General features: G+C 64.8%; 2 protein-coding genes across 4 annotated transcripts in view; both read right to left on the bottom strand.

Moving 5' to 3' along the window:
• Window positions 1-122: 122 nt before the first annotated feature.
• TPP1 (tripeptidyl peptidase 1) lies at window positions 123-6,120 on the bottom strand. Of its 2 annotated transcripts, none has more exons than XM_030944369.1 (13): window positions 6,065-6,120; window positions 5,503-5,598; window positions 5,287-5,426; window positions 5,065-5,215; window positions 4,730-4,851; window positions 4,285-4,463; window positions 3,893-4,075; window positions 2,497-2,614; window positions 2,331-2,403; window positions 1,427-1,547; window positions 1,141-1,299; window positions 896-1,033; window positions 123-370 (listed from the first exon to the last, which is right to left on the bottom strand). In XM_030944369.1, the coding sequence occupies exons 1-13, from the start codon at window positions 6,073-6,075 to the stop codon at window positions 230-232; spliced, it is 1,632 nt and encodes a 543-aa protein (XP_030800229.1). In that variant the 5' UTR covers window positions 6,076-6,120; the 3' UTR covers window positions 123-229. The 2 variants fall into 2 exon arrangements, with proteins under 2 accessions (XP_030800229.1, XP_030800220.1); XM_030944360.1 differs by having other exon boundaries at window positions 124-370; window positions 2,497-2,685; window positions 3,877-4,075.
• A 2,918-nt stretch (window positions 6,121-9,038) lies between these two features.
• Window positions 9,039-25,891, bottom strand: part of DCHS1 (dachsous cadherin-related 1) — a 44,262-nt gene continuing 27,409 nt past the window's right edge. For both annotated transcript variants that reach the window (XM_030944249.1, XM_030944257.1), the window contains exons 8-21: window positions 25,666-25,762; window positions 24,433-24,590; window positions 22,059-22,893; window positions 21,430-21,669; window positions 20,897-21,022; window positions 20,421-20,630; window positions 19,038-19,901; window positions 18,453-18,566; window positions 17,689-17,900; window positions 17,393-17,547; window positions 16,127-16,257; window positions 15,373-15,662; window positions 14,664-14,802; window positions 9,039-14,442 (exon numbers count right to left, since the gene is read on the bottom strand). In XM_030944249.1, the coding sequence (XP_030800109.1) occupies window positions 11,828-14,442; window positions 14,664-14,802; window positions 15,373-15,662; window positions 16,127-16,257; window positions 17,393-17,547; window positions 17,689-17,900; window positions 18,453-18,566; window positions 19,038-19,901; window positions 20,421-20,630; window positions 20,897-21,022; window positions 21,430-21,669; window positions 22,059-22,893; window positions 24,433-24,590; window positions 25,666-25,762 (6,186 nt within the window). In that variant the 3' untranslated portion in view covers window positions 9,039-11,827. The remainder of the gene's footprint in view (window positions 14,443-14,663; window positions 14,803-15,372; window positions 15,663-16,126; window positions 16,258-17,392; window positions 17,548-17,688; window positions 17,901-18,452; window positions 18,567-19,037; window positions 19,902-20,420; window positions 20,631-20,896; window positions 21,023-21,429; window positions 21,670-22,058; window positions 22,894-24,432; window positions 24,591-25,665; window positions 25,763-25,891) is intronic.

The following is a 25,891-nucleotide window of genomic DNA, read 5'->3' as shown; positions in this document are numbered from 1 at the left end:
CCTCCGCCCCGCCCCTCCGGCCGGTCCATCGGCCCTGCCGGGCCCTCGCCCCGCCTCCCGACGCTCATCGCCCCTCACGCCCCCTTGCGGAGGCGCGGCACAAACAGAGGCGGTGGGCGGGGCTTGGCGTGTTTATTGCCCCGCCCTCTCCGGCCCCGCCCCGCCCCCGGTTCCGCGGCGTTCGCTGTCCGGTCCGCTCCGCTCCCGCTGTCCGGCCACGGCGTCCTGGTCAGCGCGGCCCCAGCGCCCGCAGCAGGCGCGGGAAGTTGGGGGTGCCCCAGCCGGTGACCGGGTCCCAGGCAGGCGTGGCGCAGAAGCCCTGGCCCTGCACGGTGCCGTCCAGGCAGGACAGGTGGCAGCCCTGGATCACCTGCGGGGACCAGCCTCAGCGCGGGGGCTCGGGGACGCCCCCCGAGTCTCGGGACAGCAAGCTCCGGAGCACAGGAGCCCCACACAGCCCTGGGACAGGGACCCCGGGGCACAGGGACCACCCTGGACAGGGGTACCATGGGCACAGGGACCCTACCCACAGTCCCCTGGAACCAGGGACAGCCGTGCCTGCATTCCCTGAGACAGGAATCCCGGGGCGCCTCAGACACTTGACACGGGGGCTCCCACAATGCCCTCCATGGCACAGGCCGCCCCTGCCCAGGGACCCTCCAGGACACCGCTCCCACGGAAAGGTCAATGGGAACCCCAGGACACTCCTCCCATGGGAAGGCCACAGGGACTCTGTCCTGCCCCAGGCACAGCTCTGGGAGCAGGAGCCCCAGGACAGCCCCCTCAGCCCCCAGCCCAGCCCTTGGAGCACACATGGCCTTCCCAGCGCCACAGACAGGCCCACCCCAGGCCTCAGCCCCACACTTCAGGTAGAGCCCCTCCCGGCCCCACTCACATCGTAGAAGGCATCACCGAGCCCTTGTTTCTGCAGCTGGTAGAGCGCAGGGTTGAGGAAGCCGAGGGTTGGCAGCCCACGCTGCAGGCGGCGGTCGTTGATCAGTGCCACCATGCCTGCCACCACCGGCGTGGACGCCTGCGTGGGCACAACCCCTGAGCCTGGGCGCCGCCCCATGGGCAGCGGGGGACAGGTTTCTTACCGAGGTGCCCGAGACCCAGGGCAGCGGGGCACGAGCTCCTTACCGAGGTGCCCGAGACCCAGGGCAGCGGGATGCGGTTTGTCACCACCCAGTAGTTGTCGGAGAGCGCGGCCAGGTCGGGGTAGGCACGGCCGCTGCTGTTGTAGTAGGAGCTGGGGGGCAGCTTGGAGGCTGAGCGCAGGAAACGCCCGACAGCAGCGGCCTGGGGATGGCATGGCCCGTGGGCATCCCCACTGCCCCCTGTCCCCCCCGTGGGCATCCCCAGTGCCCCCTGTCCCCAAAGCCCACTGTCCCCACAGCCCCCAGGCTGGCAGCACAGGGGTCCCTACCTGGTACTCAGGCATGGGGAAGACGTTGCTGAAGCCACCCCCACTGATGTAATCCGTCACCTCCTCTGTCACCAGGAAGGGGTTCTTGAAGGACGTGCCACCCACCGTGGTGACATAGGGGCTGGGGAAACGGGGACACTGCAGGTGGGCACTCAGCTGCCTGGGCCTCAGCAGCCACCAAGAGCCCCCTCTGGTACCACAGCCTTGCCCCACAAACCCAAGCAACCCCTGGAGCTGCACAGGCTGCAGCTCTGGGGTCTGTAAGAAGCAGGTGAGGACTCCAGGTGACCTTGGAGGGCTCAGAGCCCAGCGGGGCTGGGCTGGCCGTGCCCCCGTGGGGCTGGGGCTGGCAGTGCCGCCGCGGGGCTGGGGCTGGCAGTGCCCCCGTGGGGCTGGCAGTGCCCCTGTGGGGCTGGGGCTGGCAGTGCCCTCGTGGGGCTGGGGCTGGCAGTGCCCTCGTGGGGCTGGGGCTGGCCATGCCCCCGTGGGGCTGGGGCTGGCAGTGCCCCCGTGGGGCTGGCAGTGCCCCCGTGGGGCTGGGGCTGGCAGTGCCCTCGTGGGGCTGGGGCTGGCTGTGCCCCCGTGGGGCTGGGGCTGGCAGTGCCCCCGTGGGGCTGGGGCTGGCAGTGCCCTCGTGGGGCTGGCAGTGCCCCCGTGGGGCTGGGGCTGGGGCTGGCAGTGTCCCTGTGGGGCTGGCAGTGTCCCTGTGGGGCTGGCAGTGCCCTCGTGGGGCTGGGGCTGGCAGTGTCCCTGTGGGGCTGGGGCTGGCCGTGCCCCCGTGGGGCTGGGGCTGGCAGTGCCCTCGTGGGGCTGGGGCTGGCAGTGTCCCTGTGGGGCTGGCAGTGTCCCTGTGGGGCTGGGGCTGGCCGTGCCCCCGTGGGCTGCACTGACCCCTCACACCCACCTGGAGGCCGGGAAGCTGGGCCGGAACGTGTGGTTCCCACTGTGCTCCCGCCGGCAGCCAGCGCCATCGTCACCTGCCGACACAGAACAGGTGACAGGTGACCCCCTGGCACCCGGGGAGCCCCTCCCCAGCCCCGGCTGGTGCTCCAGCCCCAGCCCGGTCCCACCTGAGGCGAAGAGGATGGTGAGGCCACGGGCCGCCGCCTTCATGAACTCGGTGTTGACGCGCTCCATGTAGGCGTGGGACAGGCTGTCCTCGTCGTCCCCGTAGCTCACCGAGTGCACCCAGGGCACCGACGACATGTTGCTGAGCAGCAGCAGCCAGGCCAAGAAGGGCTCCTGGCTCTCGTGGCGCCCTGCAAGGACATCGGGGAAGGGACACGAGGACAGGTCCTCCGACATTAGGGATGGGGGACAGCGAGGAGCCCTGCCTCACCAGCACCAGCACCTTCCTACACAGGGCAGCCCCAGGTGCTCCTCCCTGCGGGCCATGCAGTCACAGCACACCCTGGAGCTCTGTGAGCCCCTCCTGGGGCTCCTCACATTGGCTCTGAGCTCCAGCTCAGCCCATGGGGCTGGCAAGAGGGTCATCATTAGCCCAAGACAGGGGGCTGCACTCACACCCCTCTCCAGTCTCTGCCCCAGGGCTGCAGCCACATGGGCACCTGTGGACCCAGCAGGGCCTCGGCTCCTCCTCTGGCAACAGTCCCAGTAGAGTGGTGCATGTGCCACCTCCACACATTCCACCTGCCCCGGTCCCTCCCTGCCCTCCAGCCTCGCCACTGGGAGGGGAGCAGAGCCCCAGCCACCCCCACTGACTCTCAGTCACCCACATCACTGCACCTGCACCCTCCCACACCAGTAACTGTGTGAGGGAGGAGGGAAGGGCAGCACCCCACTGTCACTGTCACCATCAGGGACTGGGCCACTGTCCTGTGGCACTCACCTGCTCAGCCAGTTCCCAATCTGGGACAGGGACACTGCCCCTAGCATTGCACCCTGTTTGTGTTTGTGCAAGCTGTTTGGCAATTTGTTTTCCCAAATTCCCTCACTCTCCCTTCATCTGCTCCACTGGGAGACTCGTGGGTGGGAGCTGAGCTGCAGCAGAGCTGGAAAACCCCAGGGGAAGAGGGCTGTGCCCTCCTTCAGGTGAGCTGAGCCGGGCAGCTGCTCTGTGTGGTGCCAGCAATGAAATCCCTGCTTCAGGATACCCTGGACGTTGACAGTCCCCACACAGTTCACAGTCTCTACACTCAGCAGGAGTGATGTCCCCAGGAGCTGGGAGTGCAGGGCCAGCTCTGACTTGGGGAGAACACAGGGTGCACTCTCAGCAGCTGGGAAAGCACCTGGGGCTGTCCTACAGCCAGCTGTCTGCACAGCCCTGCAGCTCTGCCCTCACCCCTCCGAGCACTCCCCTCTCCCGTTCCAGCCCCCTCCCTCACACCTCCCAGTGCTCCCTTCTGTGCTCTGAGCACTCCCTCCTCCCTCTGGCTGCTCTCCTTCCCCCTCCAGGTGTTCCCCCTGCCCCTCAGGCTCTTCTCCAGTACCTGGATTGCTGAAGACCCAGGTGGAGACGTTGGCACCGGTGCTCATGATGTACTCCACGTCCAGGCTGGCCTCCAGCCCGGCTTTGCCGCGGCCCTGGCGCCCCACCACCCGGTCCACCTGCGTGCGGTGGGCAAAGCCACTGCCAAAGAGCTGCATGAACTCGGCCAGGTCAGCCTGGTGGAAGTACTGCTCCAGGAACTGCGGGACACAGAGGGACAGGTTGTCTCCTCTCGAAAAAACAAGGCAACATTGTGATCCTGACACAGGAAATCACCCAGCACGGGTATGTGCTACACCAGGCGCTCCCAGCAGCCACAGAGGGACACCCAGCTGTGCCACGACCCCCGGACCAGCACCAATCCCTGGGACAGCCACGGCACACAGGGCTCTGAGCGGGCAGTGGTTACCTGTGCACAGGCCTGGCTGTTGTTGGGCAGGAGCCCCACGTCCCCCCCTGTCATGTTGTATCTCTGGCGCAGGACGGCCGGTGTCACGCCCAGGTGGAACGACGCTCGTGCCGGCTGTGGCTCCTTCCTGGCCCTGCTGGCTGCCCTGCGCTCCGTGGGGAACCGGTGCAGCCCACCCACTGCAGCAGAGCAGGGCAGGACAGGAGAGGCTGTCAGGGCGCAGAGCCCCGGGAAGGCAGGACAGAGCCCTGGGGCTCCCCATCACTGCCCCACTTGGGGAAGGCCAGCAGCAGGGCTTGGAGAGCCCAGCCCTGCAGCCCCAGCCTGGGAGAAGAGCCTCTTCAGCCTTCCACGGCTGAGCCACCCCCTGCACTTCTCACTGGATCCCACGTTACAGGGATCTGCAGGAGGCTCCGCAGCCTGACCTCCCCCAGAGGGGGCGTACCAAAGTCCAGGTGCTCGGCGAGCTCTGCGGGGACACTGTAGGGCAGCGGGGACCGCACCAGGCTCTGCTGGCCCTGCACGTAGCGGTGGAACTCGGCCCCGGGGAGCAGGCGCTCAGCCGTGCTGCAACACAGGGACAGCACTAGGACACAGGGACAGCACTAGGACACAGGGACAGACACCACAGGATGGGACAGGGCTGGGAGAGAGGGACAGCCACCATGGAGTGGGACTGCACTGGGACACAGGAACAGCCACTACAGGATGGGACAGTAGTGAGACACAGGGACAGGCACCACAGGGCCAGCAGAGTCGGTTCCAGCCCTTGGAGCTCACCTTGCAGGCAGGTAACACTCCAGAAAGTCAAGGGTGGTGACACTCCGGCAGTCCTCTACACCATGGCCCTGCAGCCACTTCAGAACTGTCATCAGCGTGGCTGGGGAAGGCTGGACCAAGTCCCTGAGCTGCTCCAGGGACAGGTACTGCCCTGGGGGGCACAGAGGGGTCAGATCCCCTCACGGGCCCCGGGGTTTAGGGCCTCAGGGATGGGGCCGTTACCGTATCGCGGGGACCGCGGGTCGGAGACGGCCTGGACCAGGCGGGCGAGGCGGGCAGCGCCGCGCTGCCGCAGGGCGAAGGTCAGCTGCACGGGCTGCCCGGGATCCACGCGGCCGGCGTGGGCCCAGCCGGGGGGCACGCTGCAGGGGGCGGTGAGCGGGGCGGCACCGGCACCCGGCCCGGCCCGGCCCGGCCCGGCCCCCGCCCCGCACCTACCGGAACGGCTGATCCCGCTCCAGCTCCAGCGCCAGCCCCGGCGCGCAGCTCCAGGCGGCCGCACACAGCGCCAGCACGGCGGGGATCCCCCAACACCTGCAACGGGCTCAGGGGAGCACGGGCAATGGCACAGCCGTGGGGAACCGGGACCGACCGCGGACCGAGCCCGAAGTCCGTGTGACTGCGCCTTAGCCCGGGCCTGGGGAGCCCCGCCGGAGCTCCCGGGTGCCAGCACCGGGGAGGGAGCATGTCTGACCCTGTGACCCTGGGGAACCCCGCCCGACCCGCGAGCCCCGTCCCCACCGGGGAACCCCGCCTGACCCCCCGGACCCCGTCCCCACCGGGGAACCCCGCCTGATCCCCCGGACCCCGTCCCCGCCGCCACCCGGGAGCCCCACGGACACCCTGAGCCTCCGTCACCCGGGAGCCCCGCCGGACCCCTGCGGTGCCCATCACCGCCGGGACCGGAAAGCGCCTCCGTCGCGGTACCGCCCCCACCGCGGGGTGTCCCGGTGTCCCCGTGCCGGGGTGCCCCGCTCGGTTCCCGTTCCGCGCCCGTTACCCCCGCGCCATGCCGCCCTGCCGCCGGTCACGTGCGTGTGCGGGCGCGTGACTCCCGCCACGTGGGGACACCAAAACAGCACCCACGTGACCGCCCTCACGTGATGGGAGTCACGCGCACCGGCGGGGCGGGACTGGGCGCGGTACCGGGCACCGGCACCGGGCGGGGCGAGACTGGGCATCGGGCACCGACACCGACACCGACACCGACACCGACACCGACACCGACACCGACACCGGCACCGGCACCGGCGGGGCGGGACTGGGCGCGGTACCGGGCACCGGCACCGGGCGGGGCGAGACTGGGCATCGGGCACCGACACCGACACCGACACCGGCACCGGCACCGGCACCGGCACCGGCACGGGGCGGGACTGGGCACGGCACCCGAACCGGCGGGGCGGGAGTGGGCACCGGGCACCGGCACGGGCTCGGGGCGGGCACAGCACCGGCACCGGCGGAGACTCAGAGTGGCGGGGCGGGCCCGGCCCGGCCCAGCTCCGGCGGGCACTCGGTGCTTGCCGGCCGCCCCGAGAGGCGGCTCACCCACGGCCCCGGCCGCCCCCTGTTCCCGCCCCTCTCCCGCCCGTCTCCCGGCGGGATCACTCGGACCGGGGGCTCGGCCGAGGGCCCGTGTCGGGCTGCCGGGCTGCCGGGGGGCAGGGGTCCCTGCGGGGCCGGGGGCCTGGGCTGCAGGCAGGACGAGATCCGTACGGGGCTGATGGTCCCGGGCTGCTGCGGCGGGCGGAGAGCCCCTTGTGAGGCGGGGGGTGGGTCCCGGGCCGGGGTCGGGGGTCCCGGGCAGGAGGGGCTGCTGGCAGTAGCAGGAGATACACAAAAGCAGGAGATAGACAAACGATAACAACCATTAACGAACATCAACTCCAGACACCACCCTCGAACAGGAAACTAAACACTAAGAACTTCAAAACTTGGGACCAATGAATCAGTGAATTTCTGTGTGTTTTGACTCTATGAAATATGTGGAAAATCTAGTAAAATTCATGTGTCATGGAATGATTTTCTCTGCACAACCCAGGACATATGTGGATGAAACGATTCTGTTGCACATCCTGGCCAGAAAAAAATCCTGGCCAGAATAAAGCAATGCCTTGATTCTCTGACAGTAAAAACGTTGTTGAGAGTTTTTTGGTTTTCCTGCAGTTTCAGTGACAAGCCCAGTCACACGGCACATCCCACGGCTCCATCCAGCAGTTCCCAGCTGTTTTCCTGCTTCTGCAGAGCGGGGTCCAGGCCAGGAAGAGACAGGCAATAGGAAAACCACCTGCCCGGCCATGGCTGCCAATCCCCCGCACTGGAGCAGTGCCAGAGGTGTCTGTTCCTGCTCCCCTGTGCTGCCCTGGCCTGGCAGCCCCGGCCATCCCCTGCCCACAGACAGAGGGGGATCGGCTGCCCTGGCTGCAGCCCGGGGCTGGGGGGCTGTGTGCCCCATGTGCAGTTTGGGGATGGGCTCTAAGCGGGATGGGATTTGCAGGGGATGCTGTCTGGCTCTGTCTGGACAGCCGGGATTAAGGTGGCCGGGCAGAGCTAATCGTGTTAGGGAGCATCTGCTGCTGGCCGGTGCTGGGAGGTCAGGGAGCCTCGGCGGGCCCTGGCTGCAGCCTTGCTCCCTGGAACCTCGTGTGCAGCTCCTGCAGACGGGGTGATGAGTCCCTGCTCTGGGCAGCTGGGCTTTCCCGAGGCCAGGAGCTCCAGAGGAGCACTGGGGGCAGCCAGCATGCCCAGGAACCCCAGAGGAGCACTGGGGGCAGCCAGCATGCCCAGGAACCCCAGCAGGGAGCTGGAAGGGGTCGGGTGGGGGATGCAGGAGCAGAGGGAAGCCCAGGGACACCATCAGGGAGGAGGCGGCCCTTTCCCCCCTGCCCCAGCTGTGCTGGCCTGTGCTTACCCCTGTCAGAGCGGGGGGACAGAGTGCTCCCCTGGCCCCAGAGCTGCCAGCAGGGCTGGGCATGCCTGGGGGGCTGCAGAACAGGCTGGGGCTCTGCAGGACAGGCTGGGGCTGTGCAGAACAGGCTGAGGCTGTGCAGGACAGGATGGGGCTGTGCAGAACAGGCTGAAGCTGTGCAGGACAGGATGGGGCTGTGCAGAACAGGCTGAGGCTGTGCAGGACAGGATGGGGCTGTGCAGAACAGGATGGGGCTGTGCAGAACAGGAGGGGCTGTGCAGGACAGGATGGGGCTGTGCAGAACAGGCTGAGGCTGTGCAGGACAGGATGGGGCTGTGCAGAACAGGCTGAGGCTGTGCAGGACAGGATGGGGCTGTGCAGAACAGGATGGGGCTGTGCAGGACAGGATGGGGCTGTGCAGGACAGGATGGGGCTGTGCAGAACAGGATGGGGCTCTGCAGGACAGGCTGTGGCTGTGCAGGACAGGATGGGGCTGTGCAGAACAGGATGGGGCTGTGCAGGACAGGATGGGGCTGTGCAGAACAGGCTGAGGCTGTGCAGGACAGGATGGGGCTATGCAGGACTCGCTGTGGGGAGTTGGAATCTGAGAGCTGAGGACAGGGAGTAAACAGGTTGGTTTGGGGAACAACAACAAAAGGAAAGCAGGGAAGGCAGGATGGAAGTGGCTGATCACATGTAGGTGGTTGATGGTCACTACTGGGTCTGGCCACATCCAACACCTGATGGCTGCACAGCCACTCCTGGGTGTCCAGCTCTGTTTCCCGGGGTTGGGGGGCACTGTTTGTTGAGGGGAGCCCGTGTGGCATCTGGAGATCAGCAAAGAGCCCTGTGCCTGTCTGTGTCACCCAACAGGGACAAGCAGAGCCACAGCTGCTGGGCAGACTGGTGGGAGCACTGGGATCCCCAGGGCAGGTCTGTGTGTGCTGGCTGTGATGAGGGCATGCCTTGGGGAGTTTCTGTGTCCAGGTGTCCTCAGTGGGGACCCAGGAACGTGACGTTCCTGCTGGGCAGATGACGTGTCCAGGTGTGGCTGCTGCAGCCCTGGGGGCCTGCACAGCCCTGCCCACAGCTCCCATCAGAGCCTGGGTACGGGATGGGACAGGGATGCCTGTGCCATGTGGGACCAGCTGTGTGCACGTGTGGAGCCATGCCTTCCACGTGTGCCTGCATGGAAACACACCCAGCCTGGCTGCTGGACAGCCCCGGGGCCATGGTCCTGCTGCAGCTCCTCTGGCCTCTCAGGAAAAGGACTCGGCAGGACACAGCCATGGATGTGGGACCAGAGCCTGGCCAGCCCCACGTGAGCCCTGCGTGGGCCAGGACCACTATCCCCCCACTGTCAGCCCCATGGATCGTGGTGCCAGCCTGGCAGGAGCCCACGACAGCAGGGACGGGGCTGTGTCTGTACAAATGTGTGGTTTATTAAGGCATTTTTGAGACGTTGGCACTTGGGTTCAGGCTGCACCGAGCGGCCCCTGCGCGGCCGTGGGCAGCGCTGGCACATGCAGCTCCACGAGACAAATACAAAAGGTACAAACGAGTAAAAACAGGAATTGTAGTACAATGTGTAAAAATAAATAACTGGGGGCTCAGTGACCCCAGCCCAAAGCAGGGTGCGTGTGTCTGGCCCTTCCTGTGGCGTGCAGGGTGACCCATCTGTGTCCCCATCCCAGATGTGCAGTGCAGCTGGGCTGTGTGGGCAGCCCAAGGGCATGGGGCACCCAGCATGGGACTGGGGGGCACCGGGTAGCCCTAGAGTGCCCCCACACTCCTGGGGGACACAGGACACCCCCAGAGTGTCCCTACAGGGCCTGGGGAGAACAACGTGTCCCCACAGTGCTTGTAAGCATGGCACAGAGGGGATGGGGTGCCCATCCCAAGAGCCTCTGCGGCTGTCCCTGTGCCAAGGCAGAACTGTCTACCCCTCCCAGGGCACCTCAGGCCCCTGTGGGTCCCCAGCAGAGTGGGCATGGCCCTTGGTGGGGCCCCCTTGGTGCCCACTGTTGCAGATGCCTGTCCCCTGTCACTGCCCTGTGCCCAGGACAGCACCTGGGACCAGCAGCGTGTGCCAGGACCCCATGGCACAGCAGGGATGAGAGGCTGACTGTGACACACGGAGCTGCAGCCACAGATGGTCCTTCCTGGGAAAGGGGGGACGGGCAGAAGTGATGCATTTGTCTGCTGTGACAACACCTTTGCGGCTGGGGCTGCAGCCCTGCTGCACGTGTGCTGGGTCTGGGGAATGTGTGATGGGAAGGAGCTTCCCCCGGCTCTGCTCAGGCATGGGGTGTCCCCCCGACCCCCAGACACACCTGTGAGCAGACTGGGCATTCAGGGCTCTGTGGGGCACCCATGCTGCTCCACCCTGGCTCTGGCCCCATAGCTGCGCGGGGATCACAGAGCCCAGGGCCGTGGGACACCCATGGCCGCGCAGGGATCACAGAGCCCAGGGCTGCACTCCCAGGGCTGTGATGTGGGAGCAGCTCCCGGTGAGCAGCAGGCTCAGGGAGAGCCGGGTGGGGTGGGCGTGCTGTGAGTGTGACACTGCCTGTGTGAGTGGCCGTGCACGGTGCTGGGAAGAGATGGGGACCGGCCCCGTGCCCGGGCTCACAGCATGCATGACGGGGGTGCAGAGCAGCCTCACACAGAGGCTGGGGCCAGCAGCAGGGGGTTCTGGCACCCTGACCATGCTCTGCAGCTGGCCCAGACTGTCCTGGGAGGCAGTCATGCAACAGGGCCCCAGGGAAGGCCAGATGCCCAGTGTCCCCACCGTGCTGTCAGAGAACACGCTGGGAGATGTGGCTTTTTGGGGTTACCTCCTACCTGTGCTGTCAGAGAACACGCTGGGTGATGTGGCTTTTTGGGGCACACCTCCCACCTGTGCTCCTGCAGCTGCAGGCTGCCTGTCGGGCCCGAGGGTCACAGCAGTCATCCCCACTGCTGCTGAGGCTGGGCTGTCCCTGTCAGCTGCACACAGCTCTGCCAGCCCCACTGTGCTGCCTGTGCCTCGGCACTGTCCCTGCCTGCGACCCTTGCCCAGAGAGGCACTTGCTCCCAGGAATGGAATTCCCATGCTGAGCATGGCAGGCGCCTCCCTCCCAGACCACAGGAACCATCCTGAAGTTCTGGGCAGGAGATTCCCTGGATGTGTCACCTGCAGTGGGTAGCCAAAGGGCTGGAGAGACCTCAAAGGCTCTCCTGTCCCTGCCCAGCCACAGACAGGCAGCAAGGTGTGGGCACTGCTGCCTCCTGCTGCAGCCAGCCCGGTGAGTGTCCCCTCCTGGCCAGGTTCATTCCCACAGGCAGCATCCGTGCCCCAGGGCATTGCACCCTGCCCTGAGCATCACCCCCCACCCATGGGGACATCACCCCCAGCCACGGGGCATCGCCCCCTGCCCTGGGAGCCCCGAGGGTCGCAAGGGAAGGCTCAGGGTCCTCCTGCACCCAGGCTGCTGCCTGGCGCTGGGCAGGGCAGGGTCTGGGCCTCCAGCCCCCTCAGCTCCCCGTCGCTCCCAGAGCACCAAGTACTGTGAAGCACCATCGTGCCCAGCACCAATCTGAGCCACATGGACCATCTCCCCGGGCCAAGCAGCACACGGACCATCACCCCGGGGTGCCAGCACTGGGGTCAGCAGTCCATAGGGCACCAGCCAGCGCAGGCTCTGCCAAGCTGTGGGGAGGGACAGGGGCCACGGCCCCCAAGGGCATCCACAGTCCCAGGGCCCAGGCCAGGCACAGCGCTGGGAGCAGGATGAGCGCCCATTTTAGCAGCCCTGGGCTGGGCCCCGCTCCGGCCCCACGGCTGCGGGCTGGGGCAGAGGAGTCCAGGGCCCAGCTCTAAATCCTGAGCTCGGCCTCCTCAGGGGGCTCCAGTGAGTGCTCAGCACTGATGGTGGAGGTGGACGGCCCCTGTGAGATGCCGAAGGGCGAGACCACCGGGGAGCGGGCGGCCAGCGGGGACAGCGACGGGGAGAAGCTGGGCGACATGGCGGAGGACGAGATGGAGCCCTCGTGGCTAATGGGCGAGCGGCGCAGGGAGGACGGGTGCGGGAAGGTCCTGCCTGGCGGTGGCTTGGGGGGCACAGACTTGGCACCCGGATGGGCCACTGAGGTGATGAGGGGCGGGGGGTCGATGCGGGGCTTGGGCTCTGCCTTGGGCTTGGCTGGGAAGGGCTTGCGCAGGGAGCTCTCATCCTTGAGGCGGGCGATCTCCGTGAAGACGCTGGCCAGCGGCTGGAACTGGGGACACCAGTTCAGCAGGTAATCCCAGTTGTAGCTGCCGCGGAGCTCCTCATCGCTGGCCACGATGGCGGTGAGCGAGCCCTCCACGGAGGGCTTGCCGTCCTCGGGGAAGGCGTAGTCCTGGGGCTGTGAGGAGACGCTGAGGCCGCAGCGGACGCCCAGGAAGGCGCTGCCCCCCCCGTCCTCGCGGTACAGCTGCAGGGGCGGCCCCGGCAGCAGCAGCCCAGAGCCCTTCTTGCTCTTGAACCACTGGGCACTCTCCAACGCAGCCGGCTCACAGGAGATGTCGGAGAGCTGGTCAGCATCCTGCTGGATGCCAGAGTCAGGGCCGCGGGCAGCAATGTGCTCCTGCATGGAGGCTGTGATGCTGGCCACGCGTGGGTACTCGTTGATCATCCGTATCTCGTCATCCTCAGCGGCTTCAGCAGAGCCACGGCCGCTGGAATGCGAGGGGTCCAGGGAGCCGCCCCGCGTGTAGGGCCCTGCCGGCTCGGTCCCATAGCCTGGCAGCGCCTGGTGGTAGATGTGCTCAGCCCCAGGCAGCGCTGGCTCCTCACGGCCCAGCTTCTGCAAGGACCCGCTCTGTGCACGGGCCAGTGTCCCCTCTGCCTCTGCCTTCTTGTGGCGCCGGCGCTGCCGGGAGCGCACCAGGGCCAGCACGATGGCCACGGCGGCCAGCACCACCACAACGCCCAGCGAGGCGGCCACGGCCACCAGCAGGAGGTTGAGGTCAGGTGCCAGGCCAAAGGAGGTGTGTGTGACGTCGATGGTGACCTGCGCAGAGGCCACACGGGAAGCAGGCAGTGGGCTGCGTGCCTGCACCTCCAGGCTCATCTCCCGTGGCTCCCTCTTGGCACGCCCAGCCCCGGCTTGGGGCTGGCTGTCCACACGCAGGTAGATGGAGCCCGTGGTCTGGTTGATGGCAAAGTATGGTGAGGGCTTTGCCAGGGTGTACAGCACAACACCGTCAACCCCCTCATCCTCATCCGTGGCCAGCACCCGCCCGATGCTTTGCCCTTTGCGCGCGCCCTCAGGCACCTCAAAGTTGAAGGAGGGGCTCAGGAAGATGGGATCATACTCGTCTTCCCCCGTCACCAGCACCCGCACGGTCACAGTGGCCGAGGCATTGCCAGCGTCGGTGGCCCGAACCAGGAGCTGGAAGGCTTTGGCTCGCTCGTAGTCAAAGGTGAGGCGGGAGCGCAGCTCCCCAGAGCTCCCATTGACAGCAAAGGCATCCCGGCCGTCCCCCGTGCTGGGGTCCCCCAGCGCCTGCTCCAGCACCACGTACCGCAGCTCCCCAAAGGCGCCGCTGTCGGCATCCACGGCGCGCAGCGTGGTCACCAGTGTGCCAGGGGGCAAGTTCTCCCGGATGCTGGCGCTCAGCACCTCCACTGGGAAGTACGGCTTATTGTCGTTGATGTCCTTCACCTCAATGGCCACGGGGACCAGCGCAAAGTGCCCGCCCGGCGTGTCTGTGGCCCGCACCACCAGCGTGTGCAGCGCCTGGGCCTCCCGATCCAGCGGCCGCGCCAGGCTCAGGGCGCCCGTGCTCTCGTGCAGCTGGAACAGCCCGTGCTGGTCCCCCGAGCTGATGGTGTAGTGCACGCGGCCGCGCGGCCCCGAGTCGGCGTCGTGGGCGGCCACGCGCAGCAGCTCGGTGCCGGGCAGCGCAGCCTCGCTCACCGCCGCGCGGTACTCGGCCCGGCTGAACACGGGCGCGTTGTCATTGACGTCCTGCACCGTGATCAGCACGGGCACGGTGGCGCTGCGCTGTGGCACGCCCCGGTCCGAGGCAGCCACCGTCAAGTTGTACACCGGGATGGCCTCGAAGTCCAGGGGCTCCACCAGCACCAGGGCTCCCTGCGTGCGGAGCTGTCCCCCGGCCCGCGCCACCCGGCTCTCCACCTGGAAGGCGTTGCCACCGTTGCCGCTGACGATGGTGTAATCAAAGCCGGCGTTCTCCCGGGAGAGGTCGGCGTCGCCCGCCTCCAGCATCAGCACGGTGGTGCCTGGGCGCAGGTCCTCAGGAACGCTGGCGTTGTAGCACGGCTCCTGGAAGCGGGGGCTGTGGTCGTTCACATCCAAAACCTGGAGCTGCACTGTGGCCCAGGATGAGAGGCTGGGAGAGCCGTGGTCGCGGGCCTCCACCACCAGGTCCAGGGTGGGCTGGCTGGCGTTGAACTCCACCTGCCGGGTGGTGAAGAGGGTCCCTGTGGAGCACAAGGCCAGGGTCAGCATGGGAACCAGTGGGAGCTGGGAAGGGTATCAGCTGGAGGAGCATTTGATGGTCACCCTGCTGTGTCTGCTTCACCAGCCACACCAGAAAGTGACTCCTGAGGGTTTGAACACAGGCAAGATGGGGGCACTCCCCTCCACAGGCAACCTTAGATTGACCCATGAGAGAGGCACACAGAGCACCAAGCCCACTCACCATTGCTGGGGTCGATGGCAACATCAGGGCTGGGCACAGCCAGATGGAAGGTGATGTCCCCGTTGCTCCCTGAGTCGGGGTCTGTTGCACTCACAGTGAGGATGACACTGCCAGCAGGTGTGTGCTCTGGCAGCAGCACCTGGAAGAGGAGGGAACCCCAGTCAGCATCTGGTTCCCCCCGCGCAGAGCCCCCAGCATGCCTGGGACGGGGGTCTGGGGCTGGCCTGGCAGCCAAAGCCAAGGGTGCCCAGCCCCTCACTGGCCAGGGAAACCACACACAAGGGGTTTGTGGTCCTAGACCCCTCAAACATTCCTGGGGCTCCCCAGCCCCTTGCCTGGGCTGCAGTGCTGCAGCACACACTGCCCAAGCCAGCCTTCAACAGGGACCCACCCAGGTCTCTCCACAAACACTTGTCTGGGCTGGGACTCATTTCCCACCCCCTCTGGCCTCCCCACTGTGCTCATCCATTTCTGCTGGGCCTTCTGCATCCAGCTGTGCCCCTTGCAGGGGCTGGTCCCAGGGTCACTCACCCGGTTTGAGCTCCTTCTATGCCACAGTGACAGCATGAGGGATTCCAGGATGTAGATGTGGGTCAGAAAGTGGGGCCAGAAGGGGCTCAGACCCATCCTCTGCTTTGTAAGGGCAGGGGGGTCAGGCAGGAGCTGCAGAGGGCTTGTGTGGGATGGCTGGCACACCTGGTGCATGTACCTGATAGAAAACCTGGGTGAAGGTGGGCACATTGTCGTTCACATCCTCCACGAGGACGGTGAGGTTGGCCTCGGTCTCGTGGCGCATGGCGTGTGAGGCGCGCAGGGTCAGGGTGTAGCGGCTGCGCTGCTCGTGGTCCAGCGGCCCCGTCAGGGACACGTGGCCCCCGTAGCGCAGCACCCCGAAGGTGTCTGCCACGTCCCCCTCCAGCAGCAGCGTGTAGGACAGTGCCGGGCCCGAGTCCACGTCGTTCCCAGTCAGCTGGGCTATCTGGGTGCCCAGCAGTGTGTCTGTGGGGAGCAGACACGTGAGTGAGCAGACCCAGCCCTGCCCAGCATACCTGGCTCACCTGGTGAGAAACCGGTTCAATCCAGAGCCTGAGCACCAGGAAGAGGGGAAGAGGCCATGGGAGAGCGGGATGCCGGGGGGAAGACGAAGGTCTCGGGGGCTTGGCAGGACAGGTGGAGGTATGGCATGGGCACAGGGCATACTGGCTGAGGACGGTGAGCAGGCAGGGCAGTGTCTGCAGCCAGAGTCCCAGACACGGGGCAGGGGCCAGGGCTGAGTTGGTAATTCAGGTTGCTCCCTCAGGACACAGCAGCAGCATAAGGGTCATGCTGGAGCACTCGGGGGGCTTCAGTGGGTCAGTGTGACCCAGCTCCTGACAGGGACTGGCCTGGCCTCCCTGGGGCTCCTCCCCACCCCCTGGTGCCCATGGTACCCCAGCTCTGGCCCTCAGTGCTCCGGCACTCACTCTCAGGGACACGGATCTCCCAGGGCACCGGGATGGTGGGGCTATTGTCATTGATGTCCATCACCACCACGGTCAGCGTGGCTGAGCCCATCAGCGGGGGTGTTCCTCGGTCCATCGCTGTCACCACCAGGCTGTGGGCAGGCATGAGGGTCAGATGTGTGTCCACACATGTGAGGGAGCACCTCACCCGTGTACTGGGATGTGCACTGCACACCTGCATGGCACCTGGGACATGACCTGCAGGTGTGCATGAGGCTGGAGCGTGTGTGTGTGGAGGGAAATGCGCAGCAGCTCAGACTCCGGGGTGATGGATCTGCGCAGGGTATCCTCTGGAGGTGTTTAGGAAAAGACGGCATGCAGCACTCAGTGCTCTAGTCTAGCTGAGAAGGCAGTGACCAGTCACAGGCTGGACTCAGCAATCTCAGATGTCTTTTCCAACCTCAGTGGTTCCATGATTTGGAGAGCACATGTGGGGCAGTGGGTGTGGCACATGGAGAGCACGGTGGGGCACGGCAGCAGGTTTTTGCACACCTAAGGCATGTGTTGAAGTCTGGAAAGTGTGTGGGTGCAGGCAGAGCACCTTACAGGATGCAGGCAGGTGTCTGGGGCTCTCTGGCTGCTGGGGAACACCTGGACCCTCTCTGGAATGGTGAGGGGTGTGTGGATGGAGGAATACCCCAGACTCCCCCCCACAGGGAAGAAGGCAGAGGAACCCCCAGCCATGGGGGCACCTGTGGAGGGGGAGAACATGAACTGGGGGTCCTCATCTGAGCAAGGTGTGTGGGAAAGGGCAGGAGAAGCCTCAGATTCACAGTGGGGTGTTTGCCAGCATTTCACATACATGTGGATGGATATGTCCAGAGCGTGCACATATGGTAAGGGGCCCAGAGGACCTGTCTGGATGCAAGGGGACATCTGGGGGGGCTAGTGCAGGGGTCTGGAGCCATGTGGCAGGACACAAGGGTCCTGTGCTTGGAAGTGGAAGAAATTGAGCAGATGCAGTGCGGATTAAGGAGGCAGGAAGGGGAATGGATGAATCTCCTCAGCTCTGTAGAGACCTGACTGAGCTGTGTGTGGGCTCATCTTGGCCATCTGGCTCCTGTGTCCTTCACTCCTACTGACCCTCAGCTGTGCTGCTGGATAGAGCCATTTCACAGCCAGGCTGGGACAGCCTTGGGGGCACCAAGAACAGTGTTCCCCATGCCCTGGGGCTGTGCTCCACAGCTCTGTGCCTGTCCTGACATCCCCTAGCTTGGCTGCACTCACCGGGTCTGGGACCAGATCTCCCTGTCCAGGATGGCAGCAGTGGTAATGGTGCCAGTCTGAGGGTCAATGTGGTACAAGCCCGGCATTGGCAGGGACTGGTTGATGGCATAAGTCACCTGCCCATTCACTCCCTGGTCCAGGTCATCTGCCAGCACCTGCAAAGCCACATGAGATCCAGCTGTGGAGCCCCTGAGGCAGGATTTGTGTGCTGGTGCCAACCCCAGGCCCATGCAGCCCCCACCCCATAACTCCAGCCAGGCTGGGCCTCAGGTGTCCCTGTTTGTGCCCCGCCATACCTGGATGACAGGTGAGTCATAGCCCTGTGACTCCCAGATGAATGCCACATAGTTCTGCAGCTGGAAGCGGGGCAGGTTGTCGTTCACATCCTGGAGGTTGAGGTTGATGGCCATAAAGCCAAAGGAAGCTGCAGTCTCTGCCTGGATCACCAGGCGCAGTCGGGGGCTGGCCTCGAAGTCCAGGCTACTGGAGTCCTGCACTGAGATGGCACCTGGAGGGGAACAGAGGGAAGGGGGAGTGATGTACCATCATCCATCCATCATCCATCCATCCATCATCCATCCATCATCCATCCATCCATCCATCCATCCATCCATCCATCCATCCATCCATCCATCCATCCATCCATCCATCCATCATCCATCCATTATCCATCCATCCATCCATCCATCCATCCATCCATCCATCCATCCATCATCCATCCATCATCCATCCATCCATCCATCCATCCATCCATCCATCCATCCATCCATCCATCCATCCATCCATCCATCCATCCATCCTCACAGGGAAGAATGTCTTCCCAAAATCCCATCTAACCCTGCTCTCAGAGGTTTTGGGAAAAGGTCTCATTATAGGGGACCACAATTGCACTGGGAGGAGTGCTAACAGCCTCTGGCCAGTGACAGGGCAGTGTCCACATTCCAGTACTAACACCTCTCACCCCACTGGTACAGAGTGTGGACAATGCTCCTGTGCCCTGGAGGCCCCAAGCATCTGAGCAGGCATGAGCAGAGCTCCCTAGGTGTTGCTGGAGCTGTACCTGAGCTGGGCTGGATCAGGAAGGTGTTCCTCTCGTTGCCACTGATGATGCTGTAGGTGATGTGCCCTGAGGAGCCCCCCGTGTGCATGGCCTGGACACTCGCCACCTCAGTGCCTGGGAGAGCAAAAGGGGATAAAGAGACAGAGCCTGGGAGCACGTGGCAAAGGGTCAGGGTGACACAGGGCAGCATGTGCTGTACCACAGGAGCACTGCTCTGCCTGAGGACACTGGGACAGGGGACTGAAGAGCTAAGGTTAATGTTGGGCTGGGAGCCTGGTGTCATGGTGCCTATCCACGGCTCCTCAGGGGTCTCACTGTGACCCTGGGGACCTTCTGGGAGCACCTGGACACCTGTGGCTGCCTACAGTGATCTGAGCACACTCAGGCCAGCCTACAGGGACACCACCCTGACCAGCCTGGGCACCACTCCAACCCTGCAGCTCCTTGGGTCTGCCCAAAGCACAACAGGACTTGCCCAGACCCCACAGTGCTCTCTGGTTGGAATTCCCCACGGCGCTGCTCCCACCTCCCCTCGTGCCCTATCCCATTCCATCCCAGCCCTTCCTGGTCGCTGCCTGTGGGTACCTGGGGCGGCATTTTCGGCCAGGGCCACATCTCTGGTGCTGCGAGGGAAGCGCAGCCCGCGGTAGGGCTCCTCCTGCACGTGGATCACCACCACCCCCGTGGAGGAGAGCGCTGGCTGCCCCAGGTCCATGGCCAGCACGAAGAGCGTCCGCTGGCGCTGGCTGAGGGAGCCCAGGGACTGCAGCAGCTGGATGTCCCCTGTGTAGGAGTTGATGGCGAAGGCGGGGTTGGGGGTGGAAAAGCGGTACAGGATGGAGGCGTTGGCACCCGCGTCCCTGTCCTCGGCCCTCATGGTGGCCACCACCTGCTTGAGGGGCGTGTGGCGGGACAGGTTGACGGTGAGCGGGCTGTGCAGGAAGGCCGGCACGTGGTCGTTGACATCCCGCACCACGACGGTGACGCGCACGGCCGTGCTGCGGGGCTCCCACGGCGCCGAGTCCACCGCCCTGGCCAGGAAGCTGTAGCTGGGCTGGCGCTCCCGGTCCAGGGCCTGCGCACTGCGGAGCCGCCCGCTCTGCGGCTCCACCTGGAACATGCCCAGCGACTCGTTGCCCAGGTAGTAGGAGACCTGCCCATTGGTGCCCTCATCTGGGTCTTCAGCCACCAGCTGCAGCACCAGGGCACCGACTGGCAAGTCCTCTGGCACCTCCACCGTGTAGCTGGCCTGAGCAAAACTGGGGGCATTGTCATTGAGGTCCAACACCTGCACAGTCACCGACATGGTGGCACTGCGTGGCGGGGAGCCGTGGTCCTGCACCACTACAGTGAGGCTGTAGGAAGCAATTTGCTCTCGGTCGAGGGCACGTGCAGTGGAGAGGACACCAGAGATGGGGTCTAGGCTGAAATCCTGCCCAGGGTCTCCACCTAAAAGAGAAAGGGAGGACTAACAATGCAGCATGCCTATAAGTGGAATGAGAAAGGCCCCAGAGAGCATGAAGCCCACCACCATGAGATCTGGCCAGGTGGGTAGAGTGAGCCCCAGTGGGAGCAAACTCCTTGGGCTAGCTCCATATGAAGAAATGACTCTAACCACTCACAGGCTAGTGCTGCTGCCATGGGGAGTTGCCAGGCAGCCTGTGACAGGATACAGTAAAAATCTGACTTGGCAATCTGTGAATTAACAGGTCAGACCAGCCAGGAGAGGTGTGGAACTGGTCTAAGTCTGGGGAACTAGACACAAGCCTGGGGAATGAGCCGTGCAGCCTGTCCAGATCTTAGGGTGCTCTTCACTGGGGGCAGAGAGCTGAGAGATGACAGAAATGCCGTGCAGTTTGCAGCAGGAGAGAGCTGATGTGGAATGGGACTGCTGCAGCTGATGTCCTCAGATCCAGGCAAGCCCAGGGAGAAGTCCTTGCCCAGTCTCACGCTCCCAGAGCATCTCACCTGCCACCCGGTATTCCAGGCGTCCGTTCTCCCCACCATCGGGATCAGTGGCCCGCAGGGTGTAGAGTGCCACACGACTCTGGTTCTCAGGAACCTCCACGGAGCAAGACTCCCTCTCCAGGAGGGGTGCATGGTCATTCTCATCCCCCACGGTGACCCACACCGTGGCCTTGGTGAGGCTGGGCGGCAGGCCGGCGTCCCGCGCATAGACTGCAGGACAGCGAGAGCACCAGAGGCTGACTGGGAGCTACAGCCATAGAGCCTGTGTGCCAACACCCAGACACCCACAGGGGCAGCCAGGCACGTGAGCATTGGCATTCCTGCAGCCCCAAACCACCCCACAGCCCCGCTGTGCCCCACAGCCCCTCCTCCCTCCCTCCCTCCCCATGGCCTGCCCTCTGCATCTCTCCCCACGCCACCAGCAGAGTCCCTGTGTACGGCCCCGACCCCCTGCCCGCTGCGTCCCCTTGCTTTACCTGTCAGCACGTGCTGCTCCTGCTCCTCCCGGTCCAGGGGACGCGTGGTGACAATGAGCCCAGTCTGTGGGTGGATGGAGAACGGCCCCCCAGAGAGACCCCCATAGGATACCTGCCCATTGGCACCTGTGGGCACAAGGGTGCTCTGAAGGCGGCCCAGCAGCAGCCCCAGCGCCTCGTTTGGCTCCCAGTCCTGCACCTCACCCAGGGCCCACAGGCTGTGTGAGAGGGTGGGCTTGCTCCCTGGTGGCAGAGTTGTGGGGGGGGGGTCCCAGCCCAACCCAGCTGCTGGGAGGCCAAGGAGAACCCACAGAACAAAGGCCACGGGCCAGGGGACCAGAGGGAACCACAGGTTCCATTCCCAGCCTCTCCCAGGATTCACCTCCCAGCTCCAGGCCAGGTGCTGGTCCTTCCCTCTGGTCAGCCAGGCTCTCCAGACTGGCAGAAGGGAGCAGGGTATGCCCAGGCCTGGGGCTGCATTTCCAGACAGGCCCTGACCAAAGCAGGCAGCTCACCCTGGCCTGCGTCCTCACCCAGATCGCGGTCCGTGGCCAGCACCTGCAGCACCGGGCTGCCGGCTGGCAGGTTCTCCATGATGTGGGCCTGGTACTCAGGTTTCTCAAAGACAGGAGCCTCGTCATTGATGTCCAGCACCAGCACGGACAGCAGCTGTGTGGCCGAGAGGCGTGGGAAGCCGTGGTCCGTGGCCACCACCGTCAGGTTGTGCTGCGCCACCTCCTCCCGGTTCAGGGCCCGCACGATGGAGAGGGCACCTGTGGGCACAGGAGAGGGGCAAGCTGGCACCAGGGGCACTGGGCCCTATGCCTCAGGACTACTGTGGGCTGCAGGCACTGGGCTGCAGGACAGATGGCTTTCAGGAGACAGCAGCACTGTGCCAACCAGATGCTGTGCTTGGGACTCCCTGCACCCCCAATCTCTCTCCTGGGGCTCCCCAGCTCACACCCTCCATGTTCCCACACACTGTGCAACGTTCTCGTGTACCCCTGCACCTTCCTCAGCCTCCGGTTCCCAGGATCCCTGCTACCATCTCTCCACCCTCCGTGTTCCCACACACTGTGCAATGTCCTCGTGTACCCCTGCACCCTCCCCAGCCTCCGGTTCCCAGGATCCCTGTCACCACTCCCCACCCTCCAGCCCTCACCAGTGCTGGGGTTCAGGTGGAAGCGGCCATCAGCGTTGCCTGCTCGCAGGGAGTAGCTCACGCGCCCGTTCTCTCCCAGGTCGCTGTCCTGGGCCACCACGTGCAGCGCCACAAAGCCCGTGGGCTGGTCCTCCATGACGCTGACGCTGGCCGGCGAGAGGAAGACGGGCGCGTTGTCGTTCTCGTCGGTGACGAACACACGGGCGGTGACAGCAGCCGAGCGGCGCTGGCTGATGTTGCGCGCCTGGTCTGTGGCCTCCACCACCAGCAGGAAGGAGGCGGCGGCCTCGCGGTCGAGGCCCTGGCGCAGGGTGAGCTGCCCCGAGCGGCCGTCGAGCTGGAAGGGGGCTCCGGGGGGCTCCAGGTGCAGCAGAGCATAGCGCACCTGGCTGTTGGGGCCCACCCCATCCCCGTCCAGCGCCTGGAAGGTGAAGATGGAGGAGCCAGCCTGGGCATTCTCAGGCACCACAATGGTAATGGGGTCTTCGGGGAAGGTGGGGGCCTGGTCATTGCAGTCCTGCACGTGGATGTGGACCAGCACCAACCTGCTGGAGGGATAGCCGTGCTGCGTGTCCTCTGCACTCACCTGGAGCACGTGCCGTGCCCCAGCCTCATAGTCCAGCTCACGGGCAGCGTAAATCTCCCCTGTCACACTGTCAACCACAAAGGTGCCATCCCCACCACCTCCTACCACCGTGTAGGTCAGCTGTCCTCGGGCAGGGGCGTCCAGGGGGGCCACTGAACCAATCACAGACCCCGGCTTGACCCCCTCGAGGGGATGCAGGGTCAACACGGTGGCATCAGGCCGTGGCAGCACACGGGAGGATGGCAACACCTGTGAGGAGAGAAGGAGTGAGGGGCACGCACAGGGGGCTGTGTGCCAGGGCACATGCTGCAACATAGGAGGGTCCCTCTGCTCCTCTGAATACACTTTGCACTGTGACAGTGCCTGAGCCCTGGTGCTAGCTGCCCACAGGTGGTGGAGTCTCCAGCCTTGGAGACAGCCAGAAGTCACCCAGACAGCCCCAGGTGAGCCGGGGGCTGGAGAAGGTGACCTTCACAGGTGCCTTCCCTCAGCCACTCTCGGGCTCTGCGGCTGGGTCCGATCCTGCAAAGCCAACGGACAGCAGCAGAAACAATTCTGCAAACATAAGCAAGAGTGAATGAGAAGAGAGGTCGTGCTCATCCTGATGGGAGGCACAGAAAGAGAACCCAGTATGACCCCAAGACAATTAAACACTATCACTGGTTTTATTAAAGATATTGAAGTTAATTTGGGCATGAGGGGCACTTGCAGATGGAGAAAGGATGCTGTAAAGGCCACCACAATATGACCTGAAGGGAAAACCAACTGAAGAAGCACATTCTTGTCAAGGAGCTGAGGAAAACAGGAGTAACAACAAACCTGTCAGCCCAGAGGGGACCAAACCCAGTGACTGTCAAGCAAATATCTATTACAGGGATGCAAACCAGCATGGTGGGGATGGCCAGCCTAGCCTCAGTGCTCTGGAGGCTGCAGAACAGCTCTGATGACAAGAACAGTTACAGACATAGTGTAAAAAGGAAATGGTATAAAACATGTTGCTGGTGGCTGAGGGCAGTTTTGGCAGGCCAACACCAGGCTCCACTCCTCAAAGGAGTGTGGTATATCAGACCCACCTGGGCTAGAACTCAGCTCTAGAGCTCCCACACTAGTGAGGGACACGCACAGAGTGGGGATGCTGTGTGACAAAGGACTGAGAGACCAGCTGGCTCAAGGGAGCAATGGGCAGGGCTGGTGGAGGTGGCACAGCAAGGACAGTCAAATGGCCTTGGCAATTGCAAGGACCCGAAGGAGAAGATGTGAAGCAATGTTCAGTGGGAGTGCCTTGGTGGGGGGAACCAGAGCCTCTGCTGTAAAAGGAAGCTCATTACTAACAGTAAAGAAAGGGTGTAGCTGTGTGGGCAGCACCAGGCAGGGAGTACCAAAGTGACACAGACATGAGGGGCACCCTGCAGATCAGAATAAACACCCTGCAGGTCAGAACACCGGTTTCAGCAGACACTGGGAAGAGTGGAAGTCTCTGTGCAGGGAACCTCTGACCAGGGTATCTAGGACAGGGTCAGCTGTCTAAAGCCTGGAGAAGGCAGAACTGCAATTGGCAGTTCTTTGGACATGAGAACAGGTGCAGGGTCATCCCTTCCTGTCCAGGTTTTCCCTGTGGATTTTAGGGCTGGATCAGCAGCTGAGCAGGAGCAGAGGGTGCCCAGGGATGAGGGTGGTAGGGGATGAGGGTGAGTAGAAAGGCTGCCAGGTGTGGATGGCGTGCTCCAAGAGGCAGGTGTTGTGCACGTGGCACCGGGACAAGGCGTGCAGGGAGGGGAGGGGCTGTACCTGCACACGGACGATGGCTGATGTGCTGCGAGGTGCCGTGCCACGGTCGCTGGCTGTCACCGTGAAGAGGTACTCGGCCCGTTCCGCCCGCCGCAGCACTGCGGCCGTGCGCAGCTCGCCTGTGGCCACGTGCAGGCTGAACCGCTCTGCCCAGGCCCCTGCGGAGAGAGGGCAGTGTGGCACAGGGAGGCATGGGGAGGGTGCCAAGGAGGGAGCCTGCTGGGGGATCCCAGCAGCAGGCACCATCGCCCGGGGGATGGCTGCCGGGCAGGGCAGTGCGGGTTTGCTGCTGCCGGGCAGGGCAGTGCGGGTTTGCTGCTGCAGGGCAGGGCAGTGCGGGTTTGCTGCTGCAGGGCAGGGCAGTGCGGGTTTGCTGCTGCAGGGCAGGGCAGTGCGGGTTTGCTGCTGCAGGGCAGGGCAGTGCGGGTTTGCTGCTGCCGGGCAGGGCAGTGCGGGTTTGCTGCTGCCGGGGCAGGGCGCGGGTTTGCTGCTGCCGGGCAGGGCAGTGCGGGTTTGCTGCTGCAGGGCAGGGCAGTGCGGGTTTGCTGCTGCCGGGCAGGGCAGTGCGGGTTTGCTGCTGCCGGGCAGGGCAGTGCGGGTTTGCTGCTGCCGGGCAGGGCAGTGCGGGTTTGCTGCTGCAGGGCAGGGCAGTGCGGGTTTGCTGCTGCCGGGCAGGGCAGTGCGGGTTTGCTGCTGCAGGGCAGGGCAGTGCGGGTTTGCTGCTGCAGGGCAGGGCAGTGCGGGTTTGCTGCTGCCGGGCAGGGCAGTGCGGGTTTGCTGCTGCAGGGCAGGGCAGTGCGGGTTTGCTGCTGCAGGGCAGGGCAGTGCGGGTTTGCTGCTGCAGGGCAGTGCGGGTTTGCTGCTGCTGCAGGGCAGTGCGGGTTTGCTGCTGCTGCAGGGCAGTGCGGGTTTGCTGCTGCCGGGCAGGGCAGTGCGGGTTTGCTGCTGCAGGGCAGGGCAGTGCGGGTTTGCTGCTGCAGGGCAGGGGGTTTGCTGCTGCCGGGCAGGGCAGTGCGGGTTTGCTGCTGCAGGGCAGGGCAGTGCGGGTTTGCTGCTGCCAGGCAGGGCAGTGCGGGTTTGCTGCTGCAGGGCAGGGCAGTGCGGGTTTGCTGCTGCCAGGCAGGGGTTTGCTGCTGCAGGGCAGGGAGCGCGGGTTTGCTGCTGCCGGGCAGGGCAGCACAGGTTTGCTGCTGCTGGGGAGGCAGCGCGGGTTTGCTGCTCTGCAGCCCGTACCTATCAAGGAGTAGATGATGGTCCCATTCTCCCCCTCGTCAGGGTCCTTGGCCTGCAGGGAGGCGACCAGGAGTCCCGATGGCTTCTCTTCCAGCACCTACAGCATGGCCCAGGGAGCAGTTGAGTGGCACAGGGAACTGCTCAGATCGCCCCATAGACCCCAAGCATTGGCATGACCCAATGAGCTCTGCACCATCCTGCACCAGCCCTACACCTTCCCCACAAC

The sequence above is a fragment of the Camarhynchus parvulus genome, chromosome 1 (assembly GCF_901933205.1).
Source record: "Camarhynchus parvulus chromosome 1, STF_HiC, whole genome shotgun sequence".
Classification (NCBI taxonomy): Eukaryota; Metazoa; Chordata; class Aves; order Passeriformes; family Thraupidae; genus Camarhynchus; species Camarhynchus parvulus.
This window is presented reverse-complemented; position numbering and strand designations above follow the sequence as displayed.